Below are 27,715 nucleotides of genomic sequence, written 5' to 3'. Positions count from 1 at the left end.
ACATACTCATTCATATCCTGGGGAAGGATTGGAGAGGGCTGGTGGCGTGTGACAAGCAAAGGTAGTGAACAGTCACATTACGGAGGCCTTGAGTGGAACGCTAAGGAGGTTAATCTTCGTGTCTGTGGCTCACATTTTCACTGAAATCCTTTCCACCTGTCTTCATCTTTCTAGGATTGCGGCGGCCTCCTGTCTGAGGGAGACAACCAAGGCTGCTACCCATTGGACGGACACATCCTCTGCAAGACCTGCAACTCTGCCCGCATCAGGGTGCTCACTGCCAAGGCCAGCACTGACCTTTGAGCACAGCCACCAGCCCAATGAGCCATGGGGTTGGTAGAGCAGAGAAGAGTGAAACACAAGGAACAGATAAGAAAAGAAATAGGAAAGGAGAGGAAAGGCAATCAAGCTATGGGACGGTCTCTGTTCTTCATATGCTATTAACCTTTCCTTAGAAACACATAAATGATAAGATTTTTTTTTAAGTTCTCACCAAATACACATTTCACATTTCTTCATGTAGGACCCCTGATGGGCCTTTGTTCCCAAGGACTTCCACATTTTTCACAGAGTATGCTCCATCCCATTCACTTCTGCATTCCTGTAGCTTTTAATCCCTATGTTTGTCTCCCTTTTCATACGGTTGAATGGCTGTTTTTAGCGTGGTATTTGCTGTCACACGGTTTTGCCTGGGTCAGTCTGCCAACTCACAGGTGCTTTTAGGCTGGAAGCCTCCATCTGATCTCTTTCAAACTGCCTGTAATCCTAAAGGATAGCCATTCTTTTTCTGTATATTGAAAAGTATATTTTTCTGTTGCTCTAAACCAGTCATGTCCCTTTGAGGAAAAATACAGTTTATCTGTTAGGCTATAAAGAATATAAGCTGTAAATTACATAGGTTTAAACAAGCCCAAATTTAATTTACAACCATCCAAATTCAAAACCTAAAGTGACCAGTAGTTGGGGCTCATTCAAAAATAGATATTGGTGAGAGAGATCTAAAGGTCAATCTTTTTCTAAAGAAATTACAGGTGGGATTAGCTGGAAAAAGCATTTCGGCAGTGTTTGAAAAGCCCATTATTGCCCCACGATGTTATCTTAAGATTTTGCTTTTCCATACTGCCTGGACATCAAAATACAGACAAACATAACATAGATTTCTCTAGAACATAGCATTTCCAGTACTGCCCACTTTTCAGCTCACAACTATTGCCATGTTTTTTTCTAATATCTGAACACAACTACCAAATTTGAGTTCTTCTCTAGAAGAAAACAGTTATAAAGAACAGTTGAAATTCCTTTTTTTCTCCAGGTCCTGGTCCTTCTTGCCTAACAATTGCAAATCAGGGCACACGAAATAAATTGTGTAGTTTTGTTAGTTTACTCTAAAAAGACAGAAAGCTTGAAAAGATTGTGAAACCATAGTTCCACTATTCTCATAATCCTTCTGCAACTCAAATTATGTATTGCAGGAGACATTTTCATATCATCGATGTGACATTTACACCACATTTTCAAAGACAATCAGTGAAAAAAATTGCCTTTCTGAGCTAAAAATATGCAGAGTCTCTGCCTGGAATCTTTGTTCAAATGCTTACTGGGCATTGAAATGCTTTCTTGCCAACTGCAGAGCCACACTTCTGTTAGCTTCTCACGTTTCTTTTAAGGAAAGACACCTATCTTAGTAACGGCAGGTTGCTGCCTTGTAAACTAAATTTGGATTGAGATTTCTTAAACTTTTCTTCACATCTTCCACAGTATATACTTTTAAATTATGAAGTATTTTAAGTGTACACAAAAGTATAAATAATAATATAATGAAACCCTGTATACATAACACCCAGTTTAAGAAATCAAATATAATACATATAGTTACATTCCCGTTTACCCTTCCCTAATTCCCCAAAGACCTTTTGCATGATTAATAAGTGATGAAGTCTGTTTTCTAGACTGATTTTTTATTTTAATTTTTAATTTTAACACTCAGAAATGAAAAATTATTTGTGCATGTTTTGAATTGCGAACCATGCCTCAGGAATTCCAGTTGAATTTATTTTATTTTAATAGAATTAATTGTAAAAATGGTTCGATTTTTTTTTTTCAGTAAGAAATTCTTAAGCCTATGATCACTGTAGTTCACCTAATTTAATTTGTGACTCATTTGCTTTGATCACCAGTTTTATTTTAGAACCACCCAGGTTATAGCTTTGACCACTGTCCTTTACTTACCTTGCTACTCTTATCCTTGATGTTGTATTCTTTCATAATGTGAAATACAGTGGGATTCACGCTGGGCAGCATGTGAATTTTGGGGTACAGTGGCAACTGTGTCTCTGGCTTTCTGTCTTCCAAATTAAAGGCCAGACCATGCTGAAGACCTCAAAGAGCACTGACTAGCAGACAGTTGGAATGATAATATAATCTCCTTGAATTGCTTCAGTAACTTGTTTTTTATGAAATCCTTGGGGAAAATTGTCTTTAGGCCGAAAGCCCAATTTAGTGAGAGATGGATTTTATCCCTTGAAGTGCAGTCATATTATTATAAATTTTGCCAAAAGAGGAAGAATTTATGAAATATTTATGCTATAAAAATGCAATAACATTCTACTTGTTTGTTACATTTAAGTCCTTATGTAACTGAATGTTTACATGCCAAAAAAAAAGTTACAGGAAAATCCTGTCACAGACCCATCCCTGTGGCACTGCCAGAAAACTGCTTGCTCACAATCTTTATAGTGCATTTTTATCACATAACCTCAGAGTATCTTTACCAAAGATTTTTAAAGTAAATCTTTTAAATATAGACTTCTTATACTTTTATAATAATGAATTGCACACATACATTATTTAGAAATATTTAGATTTAGATTTTTTTTTCTTTCACAAGGTATGTTAAGGAAAGGATCCTACAATAGTTTATTCCAGGATTTCTTAAATATATGACTTATATTGCTTTCTTGTCCTTTCTATTAATCATGTGATTTAAGCAATGCCAAATCACTCTTTACTGTTTTAGGTACATGAAATTTTGCCTATAACAGAGATAGAATGATCATATTACCTTAACAATTGTAGTTCTACTGTCTTTTGATATATCTACTTGATTATTGTCATTTATCGTTAAGTTCATAAATAATAGGAAAAAATCATACAGTATATAAGAGAAAGTTTGTAAAAATGCACTTGTTCTAAAAACTTGTCAAAATCACAAATCCTTAGTATTTCTGTGTAACATAAGACACATGGAAATGGGAGAAAAAACCTACTGTGTCATGGGCTTTGTAGACCATTTCAAAATTAGATTTCTTCATTGTCTTGATCCCCAGTTCACACTGACTCACTGTGGAGTCTCATTTGCAAACAAAATTTTGTTTAAAGTTAAGAATAAGTAATGTGTCCCAGCAGAAGGCATGCTTTGAGATGCTGGACATAACTGAGGCTAAAAGATGTGGGTGCTTTTTCCTGTCACTAACAAATTGTTTCCATAGGAGTTACTTCTGTGATCAAAATTACTTTGTGCTGATGAATGCAGTAGAGATATCAACACTGTAATTGTTTTCTCACTATGAAAGATTCTGCAAAGATGTATTTGGTGATGTTTAAAGTATACAAAGCCCTAAATTCCTTTAAACAAGTATTTTCATTTGAGTCCAGAGGGAAAAAGAGAGCACTTTACCAAAAAGGCTATCGTAGAGGGCCTATGGAATACAAATAAGACTGAAAAAATACAACTTCCAACAGTTTTCCTAGTTAGTAAAAATCCTATTAATGTGAACCAGCCAGGAATAACAGTGTTATTTCTATTTGATATGGTTTGGGCTTTTCTTGTCAAATCTGTGTCGGCTGCCCCCTGATCCCTCCATTATCAAGTTTTGAAGGGTGTTGGGGAAATTATGGCAGCTGGTAGGGAGATCAGGGAAACACTCATGTAACCTCACAGGCTCTCACCATTCCTCTTGGCTTGAAAAGGCTTTTTTTCAATATACATTTCTAGAAATATTGCTGTTCTACCTTAGTATTTCACATTTGTAGTTTAAACAAATGATTGTCCATCTGTTGCCTAGAGCTACAGTACATGTGTGTTATGAATGAAATATGACAGCATGTTCCATACCCTGCTTTAGCCATCTGTAGGAAACCAGTAGGCTGAAAAAGATATACCTCTACAAAATGTGCCTCCAGTCCCTTTCATATGATCATTCTTTTGGTGCACTCGTAGGAGACAATCAGAGAGCAACATGCATTTGTGCCTTACTTTTAAAGAATCTTTACACTACTATGAATATGCCACTAAAGAGTCTATAACAAAAATAGCAATTACCAAATATCCAAGATATACTCACCAAAGAGTCAAACAAAATCTAGAGAAGTCTGAACCCTTTATCTTCATGTATTTCTAATAGTGTTTCTTTTCTCATTGCCTCTTGGAAGTACTTTATGGATTCCTAAATTAGGAAGACACTCTCGGGGCCAGAAGGTGACGTCCTGGGTGTTGTTAGTGGTTATGTTTGGTCTTACTCTGGGTTTAGTCAGACAATGAAGATAGAAACTTCTACTTTAGCCTTTGCCACCGACTCACATGTCTACTGGTTTGTCTTGTTTTGGCTACTTTAATAGTGGATAGAACAAGTTGATAATCTAGGTCTGAGTCGCTATTGTGGTGCAACCATGAAGCTTTCAGGTCAAGTTATTTACTTGACAGATTACTAGAATGACGCTTTTCTTATGAGGCTGCTGTTTGGTTAGTGTATTATTTCAAACTTTTAAGAAATGATCGCATCAAAACTCCACAACTTGGTGAGAATTCTTCCTCTCTGCCCCTTTCCTTCCTTTCTCCTTCCTTCTTCCCTTCTTTCTTACATTTTTATTTTTTCCTCCCTTCCATTCTACCTCGTAGTGCTATCCTGCTTGGACTTTTCATAAATAAATTAAATGAATGTATTATGATCCTTATGGAATTATGACCATATTAAAGGAAGAAGCCTACTGCAAAATAGAGTAGCATACGTGAACCCTTCCTTTAAAGGGACATACCTTCTAGATTGTGTTTATTCAAAAAGGGAGATAAAATAATAGCATCTTTCAGTTTATTTTAATGAATTTTCATCAGGAACTCACATCATAGAGCTCTGGGCAAATTCATTTATGACTGCCCTACTTTTCTTAGCTGTATGCACAGTGATCTTTCTTAGATAAGGTTAAGTTTTATTCTTTAATTTTTTTAGTCCAAAGCATTTTGGTCAGCAAAATAATCGTATTTTTAGGTGGTAGCATGTTATTTTATTGCAATGAAACTTGATAATTGTCCTTATGGCAACAAAAAATTATACTTCCAGAATTTGTACACATAACAGCATTTTTCCCATAACAATAATATTAAATCTAAGAGTTAAAATACAGTATTTTACAGTGGGTAGGGCAGCACCAGAGATTTTTCTGGAGCACAGATTACAGGCCTGTAGTCTGTTTATAAAAAGCAACCTGAGAAGCACAAGTTTGGGGCTCTCAGTATAAATCATTTTATTAAAATTTAGCTCTGAGGTTCCTTAGAACTCTGGCTAATAGTGATAAAAATAAGCTTTCTGTGTCCATTTTTATTAGTGTGTTTGGAAAAAGCTTATAATTCTAGGAATATATTTCCATTTTTTGGTTTCTATCCTCACTTCAATTTTCTGTAAGATTTCACAGGATTGACATTGATTTTCTTTTTGTGGAAGGTCACCTTCAAGGAAAGTAAAATATACTTAAAACATACTTACTGCAGTTCATAAATGAATTTGCCAAGACTTAATGATGGTCTCAGTGAGGATGTTATTTTGATATGTGGGCAGAGGTTTTTGTTTTTTGTTTTTAACCTATATTCAAGAAGAGGGGTTCAGGAGGGGAAGGAGGGATTTGAAAGAAGGGACAGTCTCCAATTACATTATCCAAGACAGTTCTCATATAGTATAACTCAGAGGATTTTCATAGGGCTTTTAGGGATCGACCATTGTGGTTGTTTAAATAAGTAGATTATTTATATTTCCAAGTTTATAAGGTATTTGAAAATCACTGTGTATAACAATGTGTTTTCTATGTCAGGAGAGAATAAGGTGAGAGCTGCTCCTAGGCGCCATGCCGTGGCCCTGCCTCCCCAGAACCTTTATGATATGTATCCTGTCATCCCCTCTGAGAGACAGGCATAGCCCCTGTAGTCCTGCAGGTGTGGTATGTATTCTCACGCATTCTTAGGCACATTGTGCTATACCCTGGGAAGCTTTGAAGGTCAGAGGTCTCCATATTCACAAATTTGACAGTTGCTCCCTTTCCAGTGTACTTACCTGGTAAACACATAAATAGGAGTTTGGGGGTTTGTGATTCTCTTGTTTGAAGTCCAGTCATCACTCTCTTTAATACCTGGCCTAAACAACTATACTAGAATTGGTTTGTACTGGTTTTCTTATTTTTAGTTGCAAATAGAGAAAACTAACTTTACCTTACTCACATTAAAAAATATATAAATAAAATGGAATATTTTTCCTTAGAGGACACTTATTTCTCTATTACTTCCCTGGCCTTTGTGCAAAAAGGTGTAGACCCTATTGCAGTTATCTGACATGCTTGGGAGTTATTTTGGGAACAGTTGTGTGAAGATGCATTTTCATTAAACTTATTTCCCCCTTGGAGTTACAAAAACATTACTAAAATCTTCACTCTTTATTTTTGATTGCCATGCAATTTACAGTAGTCTCTAACCACACTAACAAATATCTCGATTTCCATCCTTCATTAGGAACAAAAATTAGTATTCTACCAGTAGAAATTATAGAGTCAAGAGAGGAGGAAACCCTACAGCTAATTCCTTTGTGATATTTTAACATGCCTCCATTATCCTTTTCTTACTGTATGTCTTCATTAAGTTTTCTACAATGGAGTCCACAATGGGCAAGAACTCCACCATCATCTATTCCACTTGGTGTTAAAATTTCCTTACAGATTCATTGATAAGTAATAATCCAGACTCTGTTAAACATCACCTGCACCAAGGAGCTTATTTTTTTTTATGAGGGTATTATTGATATACACATTTATAAAGGTTTCACATGAGCAACCTTGTGGTTGCTACATTCACCCATATTATCAAGTCCCCCCCCAGACTCCATTGCAGTCACTGTCCATCAGCGTAGTAAGATGCTGGAGTCACTACTTGACTTCTCTGTGCTACACTGTCTTCCTCATGACCCCCACACACACACTACGTGTGTCAATCATAATGCCCTCAATCCCCTTCAAGAAGCTTATTATTCTTAAGGTTTTCCATTCTTGCCATCACTCTTTGTTCCAAGCTCACCTTGACTTTGAAATAGAACCAGCCTTTGGGGTATGTGTTCCTGGTGCCACACATAATTAATCTTTAGTACCTAACAAAATGTAGCTTCCTTCCTCCATTTTCCATCCAAATATATTTGTTTAGTTTTTGGCAACACATTACTTTAACATTTTTTTATTTTTTAGCTGAAGTTTCTAAAAACCTCTAAACATTCTTAAAAATAGTTTGAAGGATTTCTGAGGGCCAGGTTTTAGAGTTGATCTTTTGTTGCAGTTGGTTTTACTTTCTTATTCAAAAGACGAGCTATTCTGATAGTTGTTATATAGCTTTATGCTTTCCCCCCCTGTAACTAACCCAGCAACAGTGTCCTCCAGTTAACTGGCCTGTAGATAATAACCGTTAAATGTTGGGAAATGTCAGTGTATGATCGTCACTTCTAACAAGGAAAATATCAAAAGCAAAAGATAGTGGTTCTGTTGAAACTCTTTACTTCTGGCCAGATCTTCTATACAAAAGGAAATCATTCTTGGGGGAAGGGGTTATATTATGTTATGGTTTTATGTAGAAATGTATAGGTTCTTCCATTAGTGCCCCAGGTCACTCTTTAGTTTCAGTAGTATTCGTTGGTCTTTGGGAAGCCAAGCCTCATGGCTCCCTCCTCTCTAGTTAGCATCAGAGGGCCCTATCAGCAGAACCTGTCATCAGTCCCCTGGGCGGGACCTGGGGCTGGCTTTCTAAGCTCTAAAATAATAATTCCTAAGAGAGCTTACAAACTGCTTTCACACATAAAACAGCCCTGGGAGAGAGGTTATTAATAGCCCTATCTTAGAAGAGAAAGCTGAGGCTCAGAATTGTTAAGTGACTTGCCAAAAATGATATAGTAACTAAGTAGCAGATTCTGGGATGTACCCCATCTGATAAGAGTCCACTGCCCTCTCCACTGGCCACTCTGAGGGCACAGAATACCTCAGAGTACAATGCATGCATCTTTCAGACTTCTCACAGAGAGTAAAGATCCCTGTGTTCAAAAGTATCCAGAGAAAGTCACATAGACCATTAATTTAGCTATCAGGTGGCAAGCCCCCATGCAGATTGTGTTTGCTGTCATCTAGAGCTTGCAGCGCATTCTATGTCATCTAGATAGTCTTGTGTGATCGGCCCTGGGATAAGGTCCATGGGGCAAGGCCACACTAAGAACAAACAACTGTGGCTCTGAAGCTCACTGCAGCAAATTTCCCTGTAGACAGCTGGTTTATTCTACATTAACTGGAAAACTCTCTGAAACTGTGAGGGTCAGAATATCACCAAAATCAAATCATTTAGAATTCAGAGGAGCACAGAGGTGACTTGACCCTTAAGGCAAGGCTCTCTCCTGTGGTCTGTGATGTATGCCCCACAAACACAGAAACTGCTGAGGGTAAACAATGCATATTATTCTCTCTCTCTTCCTCAGTTCAGATTTTTGAAGCCCACCAAGTGTATGTGACTGCATCAAGCATTCCAAATTGCCCAGCCAACCCATGACCTTGAGATGTTGTGAACAAATGCCACGGGACTGAATGCAGTTCTGAACTTGGCCATTGCCCCTGGATAGACTGGGCTTCCTGGACTGTGGTAGGTTTGTGATTCGTGTATGAGTATCACAGGGAGTTAGCACTGTGTTGTTTCCAGGATACTAGGAAGCCTCCACGAATATTCTCAAAGCTGCTGCATATGGCAGTTCAGCATGTTTCAGGCCACTGCCCCTCCTGAGCTGCGTCCTTCAGGAAGCTGTGTCTTGTGATATATGCTCCTGGCGGGGGGGGGGCTTGTTGTTTCCTCCCATTTCCTATTAGAGTTGTTTAGCTTTACATTAAAATCTTAGGACTGATTAAAAAATATTCTTTCTTCATCTGAGTGAAATCTACTTTAGGAAACCTTTAAAATGATCTCATCTAATAAGATTTCAAGGTATTTTCTCTCCCTGGAGTCTACCATCCATCAAGCCAGTCTCACCACCCATCTTCATATTCCCTAAGAGTTCTAAGAGGCAAGTGAAGTAACAAATAGCTTCTCACCCCTTTCCAGTCTTCACATCTGGGAGATACAGGAGGTGCCAGTGGGGCCAGAAGAGTAGTAACTAGGGCTGAGATGGCAACGTATGCAACTGGAAGGGTGCCTCATCCCCTCGTGACGTTTGATAAACATCATGGCTGATGGAACGCCAAGTAACTCTTGGAGAACAGAGGGAGTACTCGCACCCAGGAGAGGTTAGTAGATCCAGCATTTTAAGAAATTTTCAGAATTATCTAGGTGAGTGTGCCTGAGTAGAGACTCACTTGGCTAGAACCTGTGACATCTTATTAGAGGGAATGAAAGGACAGTGAGGCAGTGAGTATGAAAAGCAGCCCTTTAAGATAATAATAGAAGCCACAAACCCTGATTTATCTCTACATGATGTAAAGAAAATTATTAATAAAAATGTTTCTTCCTCTAGGCTGCACAATAGAGTCCCCCATATTTTTAGGGAAAATACAATTGTGTTGTCTTTACAACACACACCATTGATGTGCATGCACACAGGCACACACAGACATCCTCCAGGAAAGCTGATCCTTCAAAAAAGAACTCCTATTTTAAAACACGGGTTTTTCAGGCCAGGAAATTAATGATTCCCTAGGCATGACCCATTTTTGTGGCTGCCAGAAAAGAAAAAGCTGTTTAAATTTTGTATGGATCCATTTATCTCTAAACTATGCCGAAATAATTTGAGGTGGGGTGGAGAATAAGGTATTTATCTCTTCTGCTTGATTCCCTCTGTGTATTTCTATCTGTGGGAAAAAGGTGAAGAACTATTCTGGGCCATTATTTATTGCTGCGTTGTGTTGCCACTCTGTATGGTGCCTACCTTGCTTCGTGCTGAGGCAGAGGAATAACAGTTGCTCCTTTGAATCCATTTCCTCTGTCACAAAGGAGAAAGGATTAAGCCTGAGCATCTTTCCTCACAAAATTATTTAACTCCATTTATGAACTAGTTTAGAAAATGTGAAATGGGAACTCCTAGCTTTTCTCAATACATGTCTCCTTTCTTTCTTTCTTGGGAGAGTTAGGTATAAAAAGAAAAAAAATTCAGTTCTTTCTCATCTCTTTTCTTTGGGTGACAGTTGATGATCACTTAGTACTTATAAACGAGAAGCAGGAGAATAGCTTAGCAAGGTTATGATTTATCTGCCAATGTGTTTCATACCTTAAAACACAGACTTTAAGAGGAAAAGGGATTTTTATCATTTAAATGCCACCAGTAGGAATGGCCTCCATTTTAACTTTCAAATGCTAAAAGGCAAGTTGATATTGAGGCAATATTTTCATTTTGCTAACCCATATATCTTCTGCTTAGTTTTTATATTAATGTTAGGTACATCAGTTCATCAGGATGAAATTGCCATAGGATGAAAAGTGCCTTTAACTCCCTCACTAGGTAGCAAATTGAGCTGGTATTGAAGGTGCCAGCCTTCTACCTCAACTGAAATATCTGAACTGAGGTGTACCCTTTATGAAAGAGATTTAGGATCCTGGAAACTAAATTTTGTCACCAACAGTTTATACTGAAGTAGTTGCAAAATCAGTTTTAAGTGATTCCTTTTACTGCCCACTTATTCTCTTGGGAAAGCTGATGAGCAAATTACCCAAGAATTATTTCCTTATTAAACTAAGTCAGAATATTTACCCCCTAAAAATCTGAATTATGCCCTCATTCTTTTTAAGAAACATATTAAAGAGCAAATAGAATCACAGATGATACTGGATTATGATTCTTTGCTATGAATAAAATTATGTGATTTCATGTGCCTTAAGTGAAAATTTAAACTTAGATGCAAAATTTTCACAGTTGCTTGTAGGATTAAACTCTTATGATACTATCTATGCAACGAATTACTTTGTTTTTTGTTTTGTCTTTTAAGATTCACATTCATCATTAGTTTAACAGATTTGGGGCTCTCTCTCCCCTGGGAATGTGTGCAATTACGATACTCTCCAAGAAAGGAAGGGAAAGAACTTTGCAGCACCAATCTGTGCCACGGAGTAGATGTGCCATGAAGTTACAGAGCCTGAGGATAGTAATTTTCTCTGAACTGCACACACAAGCTTTTATTTCATGGCTTTGTCGCAGGCTTTTCTCCTTCTGTGCCATCACCTTTGAGAAAAATGATTGCACCTTCTCCAAGTCTGCCTTTTTAACAGCTACAGTTGAGTTGGCAAGACTTCCCCAGCTCTGAATATAGCCATTTGCCGACTCCGGCCTCTTTGCGAGACTGACTCAAATCTGTGATCTTCTGTTCAGCATACACATCAGCAAAGTGAGAAGATGAGCACTAAATATAGGCTCTATTAACTTTACTTTTAGATTTACTGCCTTCAAAAAGTGCCTATTCTGAGAAACATAAACGTTATTGCTACATATGTATGTACACACGGTACCCAGCGTCATACTGTGCAGCCTTCAAAAACACACCATCTAAGGGAGTAGGTGCTAAGATAAGGAAACCTTGCCAAAGGAAAGGAAGTCACTCATTTCCAATATCCCCTAGGGAGTGGCACTGTGAAACGGGCTGCAAACACATTCCCTGAGCATTCCTTGCTGATACAGCCGCTTTATATTTATATCCTAGAGGATGGTGGCATATTGCTGAGGTTTATTGTACTCTGCTTTAAGGGATATACAATTTATGGAATTGGAACATTTAGCCGGGGAAAAAAATTGTTAAAGAGAATTAATAGAGCCAGAGTCGTATTAGGATATGTGTCATATGCATGTTTTATAAACTAAGCACTAGTGGCTTTAGAATGTCAGCACACCTCTCCTCCTTTTACCTCTCAGGCCACATCAGTGAAAATGAAAGAAAAGTCTTGGCTGTGAGGACTGTAGGCTCAGGGTGCTAAATGCTGTGCCAGAGCTTTAGATAATCTTGACTTTGACTCCTAAAAATTGTAGCATATGCTATTTAATGGCTTTTGTTTCCATAGTTCTGTCACTGATATTACAGCTATAGATATTGTTGCTAGAGCTGGAGCACAGTCTGGAATAATGAATTCTTACCCTGGTGTGGCAAGAAGAGAGGGCCCAGGTAAATAGGACAAAATAGATGGTGCGTGATTTTCAGAAACGGGTTGAAGGGAGGACATGCTTCCAAAAAAGATCCTTCTCAATGTGTCGTCTGACTCAACCAGCTGGCAAATTACACTTGCCAAGTCGCTCTCCTCCCTTCTAAGTCAGTTGGCTCCATGTTCACTCGAATATGCCTTTCCTTTGGGAATGCAAGATACCTCCAGTTAGCCTTCCTCCAAAGAAGCTCTTGGCCACAAAGTTGAATCCTACTCCACTTGGTTTTACCAAATGCAAGTAAAGAGGGCCGAACTGTGGAAGATGGTTTTCATGCCATTGCAGTCAGCCACCCATTCTGCTTTCCTTATAAGGAGCCCCACTACATAAACTGGGGATGAGGTTCGAACAGGCTACTGTTTCATAACTTCAAGAGCATGGACGCCTGCTTTAGTTGTCCTCATTTTTTGAGACCAATTGGCTCCCTGAAGAGTGTGATGTTGTTTGCTAACAACGTAGTCTTGCTGTTGATGTTCTTTCTCTGTTTACCTTATCCAATTTCAACACCAGTCACTTTCTGAGTTTTAGAGAATCTGATTTTAATGGTAGATAAGAGTTTAAGAATCTCTGTGAGGTGTCAGAAGGGACATTAGGACACAGAGGTTCTCCTCCTTAGAAACACGAGGGACTGGGAAAGAGGCAACATGCCTTTGCTCCAGGTTTCCATGTGATGATCTTGACTGAGAGAGGGTTTTGTGTAAACACTAAGTGATATTTACAAGTAGGTAGACTAAGGAGAGTAGAGAGACAAGAGAGAAGCCAGGTTGTCCCTATGCTAAATATGTCTACTTAGAGCAATAGCTTCCCCCTAACTTGGTGTACTCATAGCCTCATCATGATCAGCTGCTAGTCAGAATAACATTTCCTGACTTGGGGAAAGCCACACAAACACCATATAGGGAATATGCCTTTTATCACATGTGTGATACTGGCATAGCCATGGTATTCCTAAAATATGTTTTTCTTTGTTAATTTTATTCTTAGAAAATTGCATTTCTCCACTACATCATGAACCATCACTGACTTATCCAAAACAACCCACATGGTTCTTTAGGAAAGTAAGAGAATAAAACCTGTTATAAGCAAGTGATTTGGGTAATTTTGTAATGATATATTATCCAACTATTTTAAATCATTTTTCTGTTTACCTTCTATCAGTTTTTCCTACCAATTATGTTTTTTCAATGCTCTGTAAGAATAAATATAAAAATCACATTGCTTTTTTTCTGTAAAAGAACCACAATTATTTTATTATAATTAGAAATCCAATAAACTTCTTATTACATTTACTGGCCTTTGTGTGGAATTCTTTTTGAGTTGGATATTCTCTGCCTTCTTTCTTCAGACCCCTTTGACTGTGCTTCATTTTTTATATAATTTGCTCTCCATAGGGTCTTCTGAGAAAGGGAATGTCTCTCAAGGTGAACATGATCCCAAGGAGAGTATGAAGGCACCAACTCTCCTCCCCAGTAGCACAGAAGATCTTAAGGTTGCATGTGTTCTAAAATTACTCGACCATTCTAAACAAAGCCATGACAAAGGAGGTGAGAATGTACAATGGGGTAAAGACAGTCTCTTCAATCAATAGTGCTGGGAAAACTGGGCAGCTAAAGAATAAACTGGATCATTTTCTTGCACTGCACACAAAAATAAACCCCTAGGAGAAAGCATAGGCAGTAAAGGATCTGTCTCCCCAGGGAAGGGGGAAAAAAAACAAAAGTAAACAAATAGGACTACATCAAACTAAAAAGCTTCTGCACAGCAAAGGAAACCATCAACAAAATAAAAATGGGAGAATATATTTGCAAATGAGACATCTGATAAGGGGCTAATATCAAAATATATAAAGAACTAATACAACGCAACACCAGAAAAACAATCTGACTAAAAAGTGGGCAGAGAACCTGAATAGACATTTTTCCAAATAAGGCAGACAGATGGCCAACAGACACATGAAAAGATGTTCAATACCACTAATCATCAGGGAAATGCAGATCAAAACCACAATGGGATATCACCTCAAACCTATCAGGAAAGCTAATATTAAAAAAACAAGAAATAGCAAATGTTGACAGGATGTAGACAAGAGGAAACCCTCCTGCACTGTTGGGAATGTAAATTGGTTAAGCCACTGTGGAAAACAATACGGAGGTCCCTCAAAAAACTAAAAATAGAAACATCATATGACCCAGTAATTCACTTCTTGGAATTTACCCAAAGAAAACAAAACCACTAATCTGAAAAGATATTTGCACTCCTATGTTTACTGCAGCATTATTTACAATAGCCAAGATATGGAAGCAGCTCAAGTGTCCATTGACAGATGAATAAAAAAGAGGCAGTATATATACACCATGGAATACTCCTCAGCCATAAACAAGAAGGAAATCTTGCCATTTGCTACAACATGGATGGACCTAGAAGGTATCATGCTAAGTGAAATATTGTCAGAGAAAGACAAATACCAAATGATTTAACATATGTGGATTCTAAAAATCAAAATAAGAAGAAATAGACTCACAAATGCCACAGGAGAAGAGAGGTGGGGGCACTGGTCAAACAGGTGAATGGGATAAAGAAATACAAACTTCAAATTATAATTTAGTCACAGGAATGGAAGCACAACATATGGAATATAACCAATAATACTGTAATATCTTGGTATAGTAATGGAGTAACTATACTTAACTGTGGTAAGCATTTAGTGATGTATATAATTATTGAATCACTGTGTTGCACATCTGAAACCAATATAATACTGTATATCAGTATATTCCAATAAAAAAATCAAATGACTCCTCTGTGTCTTAGACTTGCAAGAATTTTTCCCTTTAAGCTGGATCCATGTAAATGGGTCCTTAGAAGTGGAGGGCGGCAGTGTCTGCTACTCATCACCACCAACTAGTTGACCCTTTTACAGTTTCATTCCATCTGTATTCTGCATACTTTTTAGACACTGAGAATCTGCTCTGTACTTGGCACCTTGAAGGATTCAAATGTAAATCCAGCAGTTCCCACTTTCAATAAATCTATAGTCTAGTAGAGTTAATAGATATGGATAGAGATAACTATGGGGAAGGAAGAGAAGAATCAGACACATAGAGTAACAGCATTTTCAAAACTTTTGCTGTTCATTACATCATTTTTAATAGCTCTGTGATCTAGAATTACTTTACCCTCATTTCACAGAATAAAATGCTGAGAATGCAATAAATAAAGTTCATAACCCACGAGGAACATCCACTCCTTCACTAAATACTTTGATTTTTCGTTTTTTAAAATAACAGATCTGCAGGAGCGCTCAGTTCTGACACCCAGTCCAGTCATCTGTCCACTAACCCTTAAGAGTGCCTAGAACTAGCAGTCCATGAAACTCCTTTCATGAAATTCAGAATAGAGTATCCCTTCTCTTTCCCACTCAGGCCTTGGGTTTTCTCTCCCCAACGTCATGTTTCAGCCTGCTAATGCTGAGAAATCTGAGCACTGCAGATGCTCACACATGCAAGAGGCCACCATTTTTAAAGGCATCAGACACAAGATAAATCTTTGAATAAACAAATGATAGATAAATTCCTGGTACTCAGGATATTCATAACCTCTTGAAGTTGTAAACAAAGGAGGGCATATAACATATAAGCTTGTCATCCTTTTCCCTATTTTTCTCAGATGAGTCACTTCTGTTCTTCAGCCCCCTCTGCTCTGTTCCGATGCTGCATATTCATTCGATCCTACCCATAGAATGTGAGAACTAGGAGGTCCCTTAGAGAACTTGTGCTCCATCTGATGAGAGGAATACTGCATCCTAAAGACATGAAGGGATTGACTCACAGCCACAAGATAAGTGACTGGCAAGGCTGGATCTTGAATTCTGGCCTCCCGCCTCAGTCCAGTGCTTTTGTACCAATGAATGTGATAATTGGGAAGAGAGTAGGAAAAGTGTCGTAACTGTAATTTCCATTTCTAGAAAAAATAAAGACATTTAGAAGTAGATGAGAAGTGAGAGGGCTTAGTATCCATAGACCCTAACTAGAATAAGTTTTAAAAGATATATTTCAGGAAGAAAGAAAATAGACTAAGAAGGAATATCCATGATGTAACAGGGATGGTGAGCAAAGAAAATGGCAACAATGTGGTTCAATCTCAAGTGAGGTGGGTTTATCCCAGGAGTAGGAAAGTAGTAAAACATGGGTAAGTGTATTAATAAAACTCACTTTCACAGAACAAAATAAAAAAATACATCTCATAGATGTAGAAAAATAGTATAATAAAATAAAAACCCTTATAATAAAAAACAACCCCTTAGAAAACTAGGAATAGAAAGAAACTTCCTTAACTGAGTAAAGACTGTCTATGCAGAAATCACCTCGATAGTGAATCACCTACGTCAAGAAGGCAAAAGTTCTTAAAAAATCTTTATGACCTTTAGATTGCAAAGGATTTCCTGAACAAAATTAAAAAAACATATTAAGCTGTAAATAAAAGAATTAACTTAGACCCCCATAAAATTAACAAAGGTAGTTAATCAAAAGACCTACAATAGCTTCAAGCTGGGAAAAGGTATTTGCCAGACATAACACTAACCAGATGACTTTCCAGAATATACAAAGAATTCCTCAAAAAAGGAAATTCAATAGAAAAATGGGCACAAGAACAGGCATTTCATGGAAGAGGAAACACATGGCTAATGACATACAAAATTGCATCACTAGGGAAATGCAAATTAAAGCCAATTTGAGTTACCATTTTACACCAATCTGATCAGCAAAAATCTCAAAGTCTGATAATTTCAAGTTATCAGAGATAATGTAGAAGAGAGTAGGAAAAGTGTTCTATCTATAATTTCCATTTCAGGAAAAACAAGGATATTTAGAAATAAGTAAAAACTGAGAGGGCCTAATGTCCATAGACCCTAAATAAAAGAAATTCTAAAGGATGCACTTTCAGTTATAAATAAAAGAATTATTCATTTACAAAACAAAGGTTATTTATTTGTAATACTAGTCAGACTGTAAATAGCTAAAATCACTTTGGAAAATACTTTAGCATTACCTAATGAAGATATACACATCCTGTGACCAACAGTTCCACACTTGCACATGAACCCCATAGGCATGTACAAAAATACACAGCACTGTTTATAACAAGAAAAAACTAAAGATAACACAAATGTCCGTCCAAGGAGGACTGCTAAGGAAATATTAAAATATTTCTATAATAGAATAATGTATAACAGAATTAATGAGCACTGTTTGAAAAAATCAAAGTCAATTCTCAGAAATGTAACATTAGAGGAAAAGAACAGTCATAAAAGAATAAATATATTCACATTATATCATTTATTGAAAACTTAAAAACAAGCAAATCTTTATTGTCTAAGGATTTATACATATCTCTATATATACATATCCTGGGGATATAGCATAAAAGGAGGGAGATGTGATCAGTGAAAGATATAGGGGATCTTCAGTGATGTTATTAATATTAGATTTCTTCAGTGGAATTGCAGGTTTGCAGGTTTATAAGCATTCATTTTATTACTATATATTACAATATGTGCCAAATAGCTATCACATATTTCATAATATAATAGTTAAAATAGAAAAGGAAGAAGTGCTCCCTCATAACTCTACTTTCCACTCTAGGGCAAAGTCTAGTGCTCAATGTATCTCCAGGACTGATGCATCTGAGATCAAGGCTGCCTTTGGAAAGAGCTGAGGGAGGCTCCAGTTCTTCTCACCATTTTTTATACAAAATCCTAAAAGTAACTTCTTTAGTAAATGTACTTGAGGATAAGTGGAAAGATGGGAAATGGGGAACACAGCCCTCAGTGTGGGCTGTGCAATTACAGGATACATCCCCTGCCTTTTTCCACACTTCTCTGCCCCCAGCATCTTCTAGTAAGACTTTTCTTCCGAGAAGTCTTCACTGCTTGTTTTATCGAAACTGATTACTCCCTCTTCCAGGATCCCATTACAGTACAAACTAGCATACCAACATTCCTCAGCTGTGTCCATGTCTGCATACCCAAACAATTGTCATGATTTTTCTGGGAAGAAAATGGTCTTATTAATTTAGATTCCCTAATGTATCCAGCACAGCCTGGCACACCACAGACCCTAAGTAAATTATCATCCAGTGAAATTAAATTGGTCCTCTTTCAACTTCACCCCAGATACACATCCAAAGCAAAGCATTTCACCTCTTTTGCCCTGGCTATTATGCTCAGAAAGGAAATCAAATACTCATTATGTCTCTGTGATGATGTAAAGCTAACAGTCATGGAGGATTCTGCTGAGACATAGTTTGCAGGTTACTATGTTTCCATGAAGTGACTATAACAAGATGCCTAAATTCAGGTCAGAGAGCCTCCCACTCTCTTACATAGGGAATGAGCCAGGTAAACAGGAAGAAGGGAAAACAAACAGAATGGTCATGTCAACAAAGCCTACCATATCCTTTTGCTCACGTAGGTCCCAAACCTCAATTTTATCTCAAATCTCTCCCCATCGTTTCCTCGTCTAATGGCTCCCCACATCCTGGCCCTTCACTCTTCTTAACACCCATCTCTCCCACTTCACGCACTCTTCCATACACATCCTTCAGGAAACCACAGTCCATACTTAGCACCCTGTCTCAGCCTTCCTGAACTCCCCTCCTCAGCCCTACCTCTAAGCCCGCCTATTTCCAGCCACAGTCCAACCACACTGCTCCTCTGTCCCTAACCTTTACTGTCCCTCCGTCACCCCCCGGATACAATTCAGATTCCTTGGCAGGACCTTGAAGACTCTATCTTTCCAGATTTATCTACTCTCACTCCTCCAACATGCCATCCATTAAACCATGCAGCATTTGGACCATGCCTTTCACTTCTCCATGGTTTGCACTCAGTTCTTTGCATTTAGATTGCCCCTTCCCCTTCCTGTCTGGCCCCCACTGAGAACCTCACCAGAACTCTGGCACATAAGGACTCCCGCCAAACTCGTGCGCCAAGAGACTTGACCAACCCTAGTGTGGCTGCTGGCAGCCCAAGGCCACATCCCTGGGACTACCCAGCCCTCCTTTGAATTCCTGTCTGAAGAAGCTCAAGGCTGTTAAGAGAATTTACCATTTATTCTAGCCAAGACCTGACAATAGGTCTCTGACCCACTCTTATTAGAGCATTTATTATTCTAAAATGCAAACAAAACAAAAAACTTTTAATTGTAAATCCTTCCTCTGTCCCTTAGTGATATATATGTCTGTGTCTCCTACAGCCCAGGAATGTCATTCTCAAGGACTTCAAAGCCATTCCTTTGAAATGTAATTATCAGGAAGGATGAGGTCTCTGTCTCCCAGACTCTGTGGGAGGACAGAATCCAAAAGTGATTGCCAGCTAGCAGACACAGCTGGCCTAGCAGCATTTACTCTGACCAACCCTGTCTTCGCTTTCTATAATTTTTCACTTCCTTGACTCCTGTGGAGCCCCTGCCCACTCCAATCTGTATTGCCTCATTCTCCCTTTAGAATGCAGAAATGCAAATGGAGAGCAGCCCGTTCCCCTACTGTCACTTGTTACAGAATACCACCTGTTTTCTCCACTTTATTGTCTGGCTCTGTTTACCTTGGACACTACTCATACTCTAAGACCCAGACCCCATGTCATTCCTTTCCTTGACTTCCAATGGTGTTTGTCACAGTTACATATGTAAGTCCATCCAACTTTAAGGAGACCTGTATTAGGATATTTATTATATCAAACTAAAATATACTCTTCTAGGAGAAAAGTCAAATGTCCATCTAGATTAAACCCTGAAGTTTAGAAATTTTTTATTCACCTCTGCATGCATGGATCCAGGTGTATAACAGGCTTGAATAAATGCATATTAAGTGGAGGTGAAGTGAATGGGTGCTTCTCTATGGGGTGGTCAGGGTTAAGATGTGCTGTCTTTCTGGTGTTGTCCCCAAGGGACATGGAGACTGTGAGGTGGTTGCAGAGTAAGAGGAAGACAATTATATTTCTCCAGGAAGAGAGGAACACTAATCAGTATAGACTTGTCCTCTCTTGCTTCTGAGAGATTTTCAACTCCATTTTTATTCTTCTAAAATTTTTCTAAGTTTTTATGGGAAAACTTATTCCCTCAGGGCCTGTGAAGAACCATTTTGTATTCTTTACTGTAACACAAGTGTGAGGGAGGACTCAGTCCCTTCAAACACCAGATAAAATTTGCCAACAGAAAGGACTTCACTTGGCTATAACCCGATGCAAATGTGTGATGTCAAGCCAACTGAACCATCCTATTGTTTTCCAGTGTGACTAAGTACTGACTAATATTACTTCCTCTGGCACTTTTTTTTTTTTTTGACTCAGTAGAATGGAAAAGTTTGTGGCTGTTGTCACATGTCACTGTCTGGACAGAATGACTTCCTGCACATCACAACCACTTAAGAGAGGGAAAAAAATGGAAGGCAAAAAATACTTCTCAAGCGTTTCATTTTGTTGTTTTTGTTGTTTTGTGTTCTTCATAAAAGCAACACAGAATATTGAAACCCAAGTTAGAAAGGACCTTATCCAAGGCGCCGAGTGAGGAGCCACCTGTTTCCCTGCCCATCCTGGGATTTGCAGTGTCACCGTGACACCTGCACCACGCTGTTCGGGCCTGGTGTGAACACTCTCCTTGCCCAGGAGCTCTGTTCCTTCCAAAACAAGTCCTCGTACCGTGGGGCTGCCAGCAGTTTCTTTGGCCTCCCTGTAGGCTGTTCCTCTTAGTTCTGCCTTCTGGGAAATAAGTGTTGTTTCCAGAGAGTAGAGATTCAGAGCTTTGTTTCATGTGGACTAGATCACTGGAGACAGTATTGGTGATGACTACTGTCCAAGAGAAAACGGAGAAATGAGCAAAACTGAAACTTCAGGAATGTCTCCAAAGAGAAAACAGAGGAAGGACACCCATTATATGTACCTTTGGAAGATTGGAGAAGTCTTTTTCCTCTGACTGTCTAATCCAAGCCTTCCAGACCAAATGGAGTCCCCATATTTCCTCCACTCCTTCCCTCCTTCCAGAATCTTGGAAGACGTCACCTCCTGCCTCACGCAACTCCTTCTGGCTATGGTCCCATTAGTCTTCACCTTTAGACTTGGTTCTGGACAGTCAGCAGCCTAAGCTTCCCTTCTCCCCCAGCCAGTCCGGTGGCAGAAGGGATGGGGACTGTCCCATGCTACATTCCTGAGAAAGCCCGCTATCCCTGGGCAAAGGGGAAAATCTCCCCTCTCTGAGATCCATTGTCAATGATTTAGGTGGTTTCTTTCCAGGGTGTCATTTCTATAACCCCTGAGTTTCCACCAGTTTTAGGGCTAAATGAAAAACCAGCCCCTACAAGTCATTTCAGCTCCCCGGAAACGAGGAAGAAGGACTCACTGCATGGCAGATAGTATTGCCTTTTTCTTTTCAACTGCATTTGGTGGCCCAGAAACCACAGCCATCAAATGCAGAGACTCTGCTAAATCATCACTATTCCAGCTACTAATTAGGTCCAATGTTCACAGCAGAGGAGTCTGTGGGGCAATAAACTACTTCTTCAAATAATTAAACTTCCAATTGAACACACTTTGATTACCACAAGAACTGTTCCTTTGCAAAGGTTCTCCAAGGCAACTGTGTCCCAAGACACGGCCACAGTGGGAAGATGAGTAGCCAGCAACTCCGGGTGCACACAGGCATCCTACCTGCGGTGTGGACAGGCTCCCTGCCCCACCTCTGGTTCTGACAATTTGCCTTGGGACCACATCGGTGACAAAGAGTTTCAGTGGATAGCAAGTTCCCTGGGTGGGCTGTGGGATGACTCTGTCCAGAGGCTGGGGCTGTCATAGGGAGAATAACCAGAGCACAGCTGGGCACAGAGTCATCTGCTACTTCTGCGGTATCAGGTCTCCAGCATCTTGGTCTCAATTTAAAGGTGTGGGTTTACAGAAAGTCACCACAGTGGTGAGGAGACCTGAGGCACCAGGCTAAGTGCTTTCACAGAAGTTATCTCATAGGAAAAATATAGGCATTTGACCCAGATGTTTTTCAGAAGCATTCACTTAATATCTTCAAAAACGACAGCAACACATGAACTATATGCTCATTGAAGAAAACAGAAAATAAAAACAAGCAAAAAAAAAAAAAAAAAGAGTTTTAGTACTCCATAAGCTTATGATGTAGAGGAAGGTCTCTCAGCCTCTGCACCACAGACATTTTGCACGGGATAACACTTTGTTGTGAGGGCTGTCCTGGGCTCTGCAGCATGTTGAGCGGCATCCCTGGCTTCTACCCACTGGAAGACTTTGCAACCCCACTGAACAATCAAAAATGTTAACAGACATTGTCACATGCCCCCTAGTGGCAAAATCCCTCCCCCTGAGAACAGCTGCGCTAGAGATAACCGGTGCCATTTTCCCATCTTATTTTCCTGCAAACATACAGGTAAACAGACATATTTTAATGAACTGGTAGTATACATATATTGTTTTGTATTTTCAGTTTCCACTTAACCATGGATCCTGAATTCTCCCATGTTGAAACCTGTTCCGCAGCATCACCTTAACCTCTCCACTGGGATCCACTGCCTGGTTGTACCATGGTTTATTTCATTTCTGATCTGGGGACACTGAGATTATTCCTAAGGGCAGTAAGTGTATTAAAACCAAAGCAAAATTACTGTGCCTCTTTTGCCTTCTAAAACGGGAAGAGGGTGGTATGATGCATATGAATGGGGAAATAAATCCTTATGCTGCATCTTTCCACTTATGGAGATCATGGGGGAGCAAGAAAAGGAGAGAAATGTGAGACTCTTCTGTGCTGTTCATGGGTGTGCTCCTGAGTAAGATCTGTTCATGAGCATCTGCTCAGGGTGGCATAGGAACTGAGAAGTAGAGAGGCAGCTGAATTTGAAAAACATAAGGGAAGGAAAATACCCTAGGGGTGGGTAGCCAAGAAGGCTGAGAATGAGGGGTCCTGGAAAACAAAGGAGAGACTACATGGAAAGAGGCTGAGAATGGGGGCAGGGACTGTGCTGAGAAAGGTAGTTCCCTGCTGGATGTCAACCCCTTCACTGTCAAACCCTTAATAAAATCTCACCACACGCTATCTGTGGCCAAGAAACGTGGAGGAGGGAAGGGTATTTGGGGTAGACTGTACCATGCAGAGTGGTGCATTGCAGAAAAAGGACAGCTGGGGAAGGTCAAAATACAGAGTGGAGATGGAGAATTCAACAGATTTTGGAGGCAGAGGCAACGAGGAGAATAAGAATCACCAGATGTATTAGGGTTGGGGTTATAGGGTCTTCCCTGCATACAGGATGAGTGTCTGAGCCAATCTTGTTTAACTGTTATGGCCAAAATGACCTCAATAGGCTAAAAGGCTTGTGGAATACCCATCAGCAGAGACTTAAATTATACTTTTTGGGGGCTCTTATAAGCAGTACTACCTTGAATACCACTGTGGTTACATGTTGGCAAAAAATACTTAATTTTTGATTTAAGCTAAATATTAGAAATGTAATTGTAGGTCCGAAAGAATTCACATTCTTAAGGTTTCTGGCATTTATTGCCATGTAGTCCTGATTAGATTTTAATAAGAATTTACTATTTTACCATACCACCAACAGAGTATGACAGTTCTCTTGCTCCCATTATTTTACTAACACTGGTATATGCTCTTCCCATTTAACAAAGAAAAGACAAGATGGAAAGAGGCTGAGGACGGGGGCAGGTGAGACAAATGACAGAGTGGTGGAGCTGTGACCAGTGCCCACTGCCTTCTGACTCCAAGTCCTGAGCTCCTCTCTGTCTACCAGGCTCCCTCTTTTATCAGAACTGGAGGTATTTAAACTTTAGAAGACTCAGCCTGATTCTGTTACTCCTCTGCCTAAGCTCAATTCTCTGAAGTTAAAATCTAAACCCTTTCAATGGTTTGGACTGAAAATATTTATAATGTAGTTCCCACTTTCCTCTCTATCCTTTCCCTACCCTGGACATTAAGTTTCCACCATAGAAAATTTCTTTAAAGTTTCAAATGTACTTTGCTCTCTATCTTGTCTCAGGGCCTTTGCTCCTGTTCTTGCCTTTTTCCCCTCTCATCCTTGCCTGGGTAACTTGTACTCATCCTTCATGTTGAACTTAAACATCAAAACTTTTGTTAAATTCTGTTACATATCCCATCACTCCATATGTTTCTACAGCAGCTTCTACTTCCCTGTGATAGAGCCTATGAACCATGTTGCAATTCTTGGCTAATTATCTGACTATCCCATCGGCTTTGAAGCTACATAGGACAAGACCCATGTTTATAACATCCAGGATCACTTCTTTGCTGGGTCGTGCATTCTCCTTTAGACTGGATGGGCACACTCCAGGTTATCAGAACGCCAATCACTGCTGAGGTTTTCATAAACAGCCCACCTATTCCTCAATGTTCTCTGCTTGTCATCTGTCGCAGTTGAGCACACCGTCCTCACAGCAGACACACACATTTCCTGTTAATGCCTGGAAGAGTTGCCCAACAATGGAGTAGGTCCTCCCTTTCTTTATGTTGTGAGATGGTCTTCAGCGTGTCCTTCCAACATGATGGAGGGGCCAGAGGTCAGGAATGAGCCTGCCGCCCTCTTGACCAGGCCTCCTTACATGTGCCAGGTGGTCTCTGAGTGTGTTTTGAACCAAACTGAACTAAATGACTGTCTTGGCACCAGATGACTTTCTAAGACTCGACAACTTGCTTCCAGCCCCAGCCAAAGGCTTACCGCTCTGAGGCAAATGCCACTGTGGTGGAGTTGTCTTAATGAGAAGGCATGTTCGCTTCTCTTCTGGGGGAGTTTCCTAGAGCGATGCTCTTAGAAACTCCTTGGCAGGAATCCTGAGCCAGGCTTGGCATTGACAGCGCCCTCCTGCTGGCACTAACAAGCCTCTTATTTAAATGTAAATGAGATCTCAGTGCCAGCTTGTGAGTGAGACACATCGCTTGTGTTAAACCAGAGCTGGGAATGCTACAACACACCAAATGTCGGCTTGGTTTCCACTTCCCCACCACATCCGTAGCTCTGAGTGGAGCGCTCTGTGCCTTGTCTTCTGCAGAGCTGGGAGTCCGCAGAGAACGGGGAGCATCTGTGGCATCTGGGACCCTATTTATAGCCCTAAATCTTCATTGATAAGACCTTGATCCAGTTACTTAGCGGTCCCCCCAAATCAGGACATTGTAAAATGGGGATCTCATCAAATCCCCAGCAGCACAGTGCCTGCCAGGCCGGCAGGTTTGAGCTGCACCTTGTGCTTCCTGGCTGTGTCAGTCCAGCTTTCCCAGGGGCTGCCTGTGCTGTAGATGCTCTGATCCTTTCATGCCCTCTCTCTTTTCTCCTGGTATGGTTCTGTTTCCACCCAAATGCGTATCATTTGGCTATCTTGACTAATGTCTGGTCCTACTTAGCCATCTGCTTCCACACTCCACTACCTGGCTCTGGTTTGTCCAGATTATATCCTACTTCCTGTTTTGGTATTTCTCTATTGTAGATCTTTCTGGCATTGACGTGTGCTCTTCTGATACCTGGATCCTAAGTATTTGTCCCCAGACAACCCAGTGGCCAGCACTGCACAGCATGTATCATGCTAGATGCTAGATGATTCCTCTTTCTATGTATCTAGTGCAGTGGGAACATGTATGCACCTTAAGGCCAACACCTGGGTCTTATCTAGGTAGCCCCAGATCCTAGCCCCAATCCTACTAAATGAAAAAAATTAACGAGCAGAGAAAACAGTAGAGAGCTTCCATATCCCCACTAGGACTGTGCTCTGAGAAGCTAAGTCAGGCTTTGTTCCATTCACCCTCCTTTACACTGGCCTATGATTTTTCACCAACTATTCTTTGGACAAAATCCACGGTATCAAAACCATTGAGTTAGTCGGCAGGATGTGCTATAAGATGAAAAGATGCAGCATAGGGCCTTCCATGAGAAGCACAGTGGGCTGCATTCAGTGAGAAATACAAACAGATATAATGTTATAAAGGAAACTCTGACAGGCATTAAGCAGTTCTACCTGGGATGCTCTCAATACAGCAAAAGTGCCTTTGTTACAAAGAAGATGGTCATCGGCTTTGCTGTGTGAACATCTACGTTTCTGCCCTACCTCAGCCCAGATACTGACATATCTGACTGCTGAGCCTGGACTAAGGGGTGTAGACCCCACATCCCACCCTCCAGCCCCAGTCCTCATTGGTGTCCCTTCGTAGATGTGGTGGCGGGCTTGTGCTGAGGAAGATGATTCAGTTGTCAGTGGTGCCTGCTGTCCCTCAGTGGTCCTCGGGCTGGTTTGTGGGTCCAGTGGACAGAAGGTTTTGAGGCTGTCCACATCTGGGGAATTTAAGAAAACCTTTGTGTGAATGTGCGCAGAGAATAGTATGTAAGGCCATGGGGGTGGGGGTGGGGACCGGGGGAGATGCTTCCCTTCCTTCTCCAGGAAGCCAGGACCAGTGTCACATCCTGCAGATTGGAAACCTTGGAGACAGAAGCCTCAACATTAAACTTGATGTCTTGCAATGGTGGATGGAAGCAGTGAGGTTTCCAGACTTGATTCTGCAGGAATGAGTTATGGGCAACTGGGAGTAGAGACAAAAGATCAGGGCTGATGCGTTGCTGCTGACACTCTGTTTTGTGGATCCATATGAATCTCCTCTTTGGCGACTCCCACGTCTAGAGGGGAGATATCTTAGGGAAAGCTAATTTCTGGCGACCAAGCCAGTAGGAGTTTCTATGACCAAAATTTCAGTTAAGAAAGTTCCCTCTCTTTTTATTTGGTAGTCATTTCACTTATACCCCAAAAGGAAAAGAGCAGCATGGAAAGAACCTGGACTCTTTCCTAGGAATCAGGAAACTTGATTTTTAGTTCTGGCTCAGCCTCTAAGGCATGGTATATCATGCTGAACAAATCTCTTTCTCTCAGGAATTCAGTTTTCTCCTCTGTAGAATGAGGCAATTGGGCTAAATAAGCCTGAAGAAAAATATATTGAAATAGAGTAGAAATGAAATGTTCATTAATTCATTCATTTAACAAATATTAAGTGCCTGGGCTCTGCAGGTAGAATGGTGAAGATGTGAGTCTTGTCTGTATGGAAGTTTCAGTCAAGTAGGTAGGCCAGTCATTAATTAAAAGATAAAAATAAAGATAAAATTATAACTGTGATAATGCTATGAACATGAGAGAAGTGGCTCTTTGGGGGCAGAAATAGGAAAACATCAGGAACTCCAAACAGCACGTGTACTTT

General features: G+C 39.9%; 1 protein-coding gene and 1 long non-coding RNA gene across 28 annotated transcripts in view; one reads left to right on the top strand and one right to left on the bottom strand.

The window, feature by feature from the left end:
- Nucleotides 1-13,738, top strand: part of LPP (LIM domain containing preferred translocation partner in lipoma) — a 628,839-nt gene extending 615,101 nt beyond the window's left edge. For 22 of the 23 annotated variants that reach the window (XM_073231939.1, XM_073231938.1, XM_073231925.1 and 19 more), the window contains one exon: nt 175-13,738. In XM_073231939.1, the coding sequence (XP_073088040.1) occupies nt 175-303 (129 nt within the window). In that variant the 3' untranslated portion in view covers nt 304-13,738. The remainder of the gene's footprint in view (nt 1-174) is intronic. The other variant, XR_012129299.1, reaches the window with a different exon arrangement.
- LOC108392319 (uncharacterized) overlaps nt 1-27,715 on the bottom strand; it is a 153,290-nt gene that overhangs the window by 93,696 nt on the left and 31,879 nt on the right. The gene's annotated exons all lie outside the window — the stretch shown is intronic.

This window comes from Manis javanica, chromosome 3 (assembly GCF_040802235.1).
Source record: "Manis javanica isolate MJ-LG chromosome 3, MJ_LKY, whole genome shotgun sequence".
Taxonomy (NCBI): Eukaryota; Metazoa; Chordata; class Mammalia; order Pholidota; family Manidae; genus Manis; species Manis javanica.
This window is presented reverse-complemented; position numbering and strand designations above follow the sequence as displayed.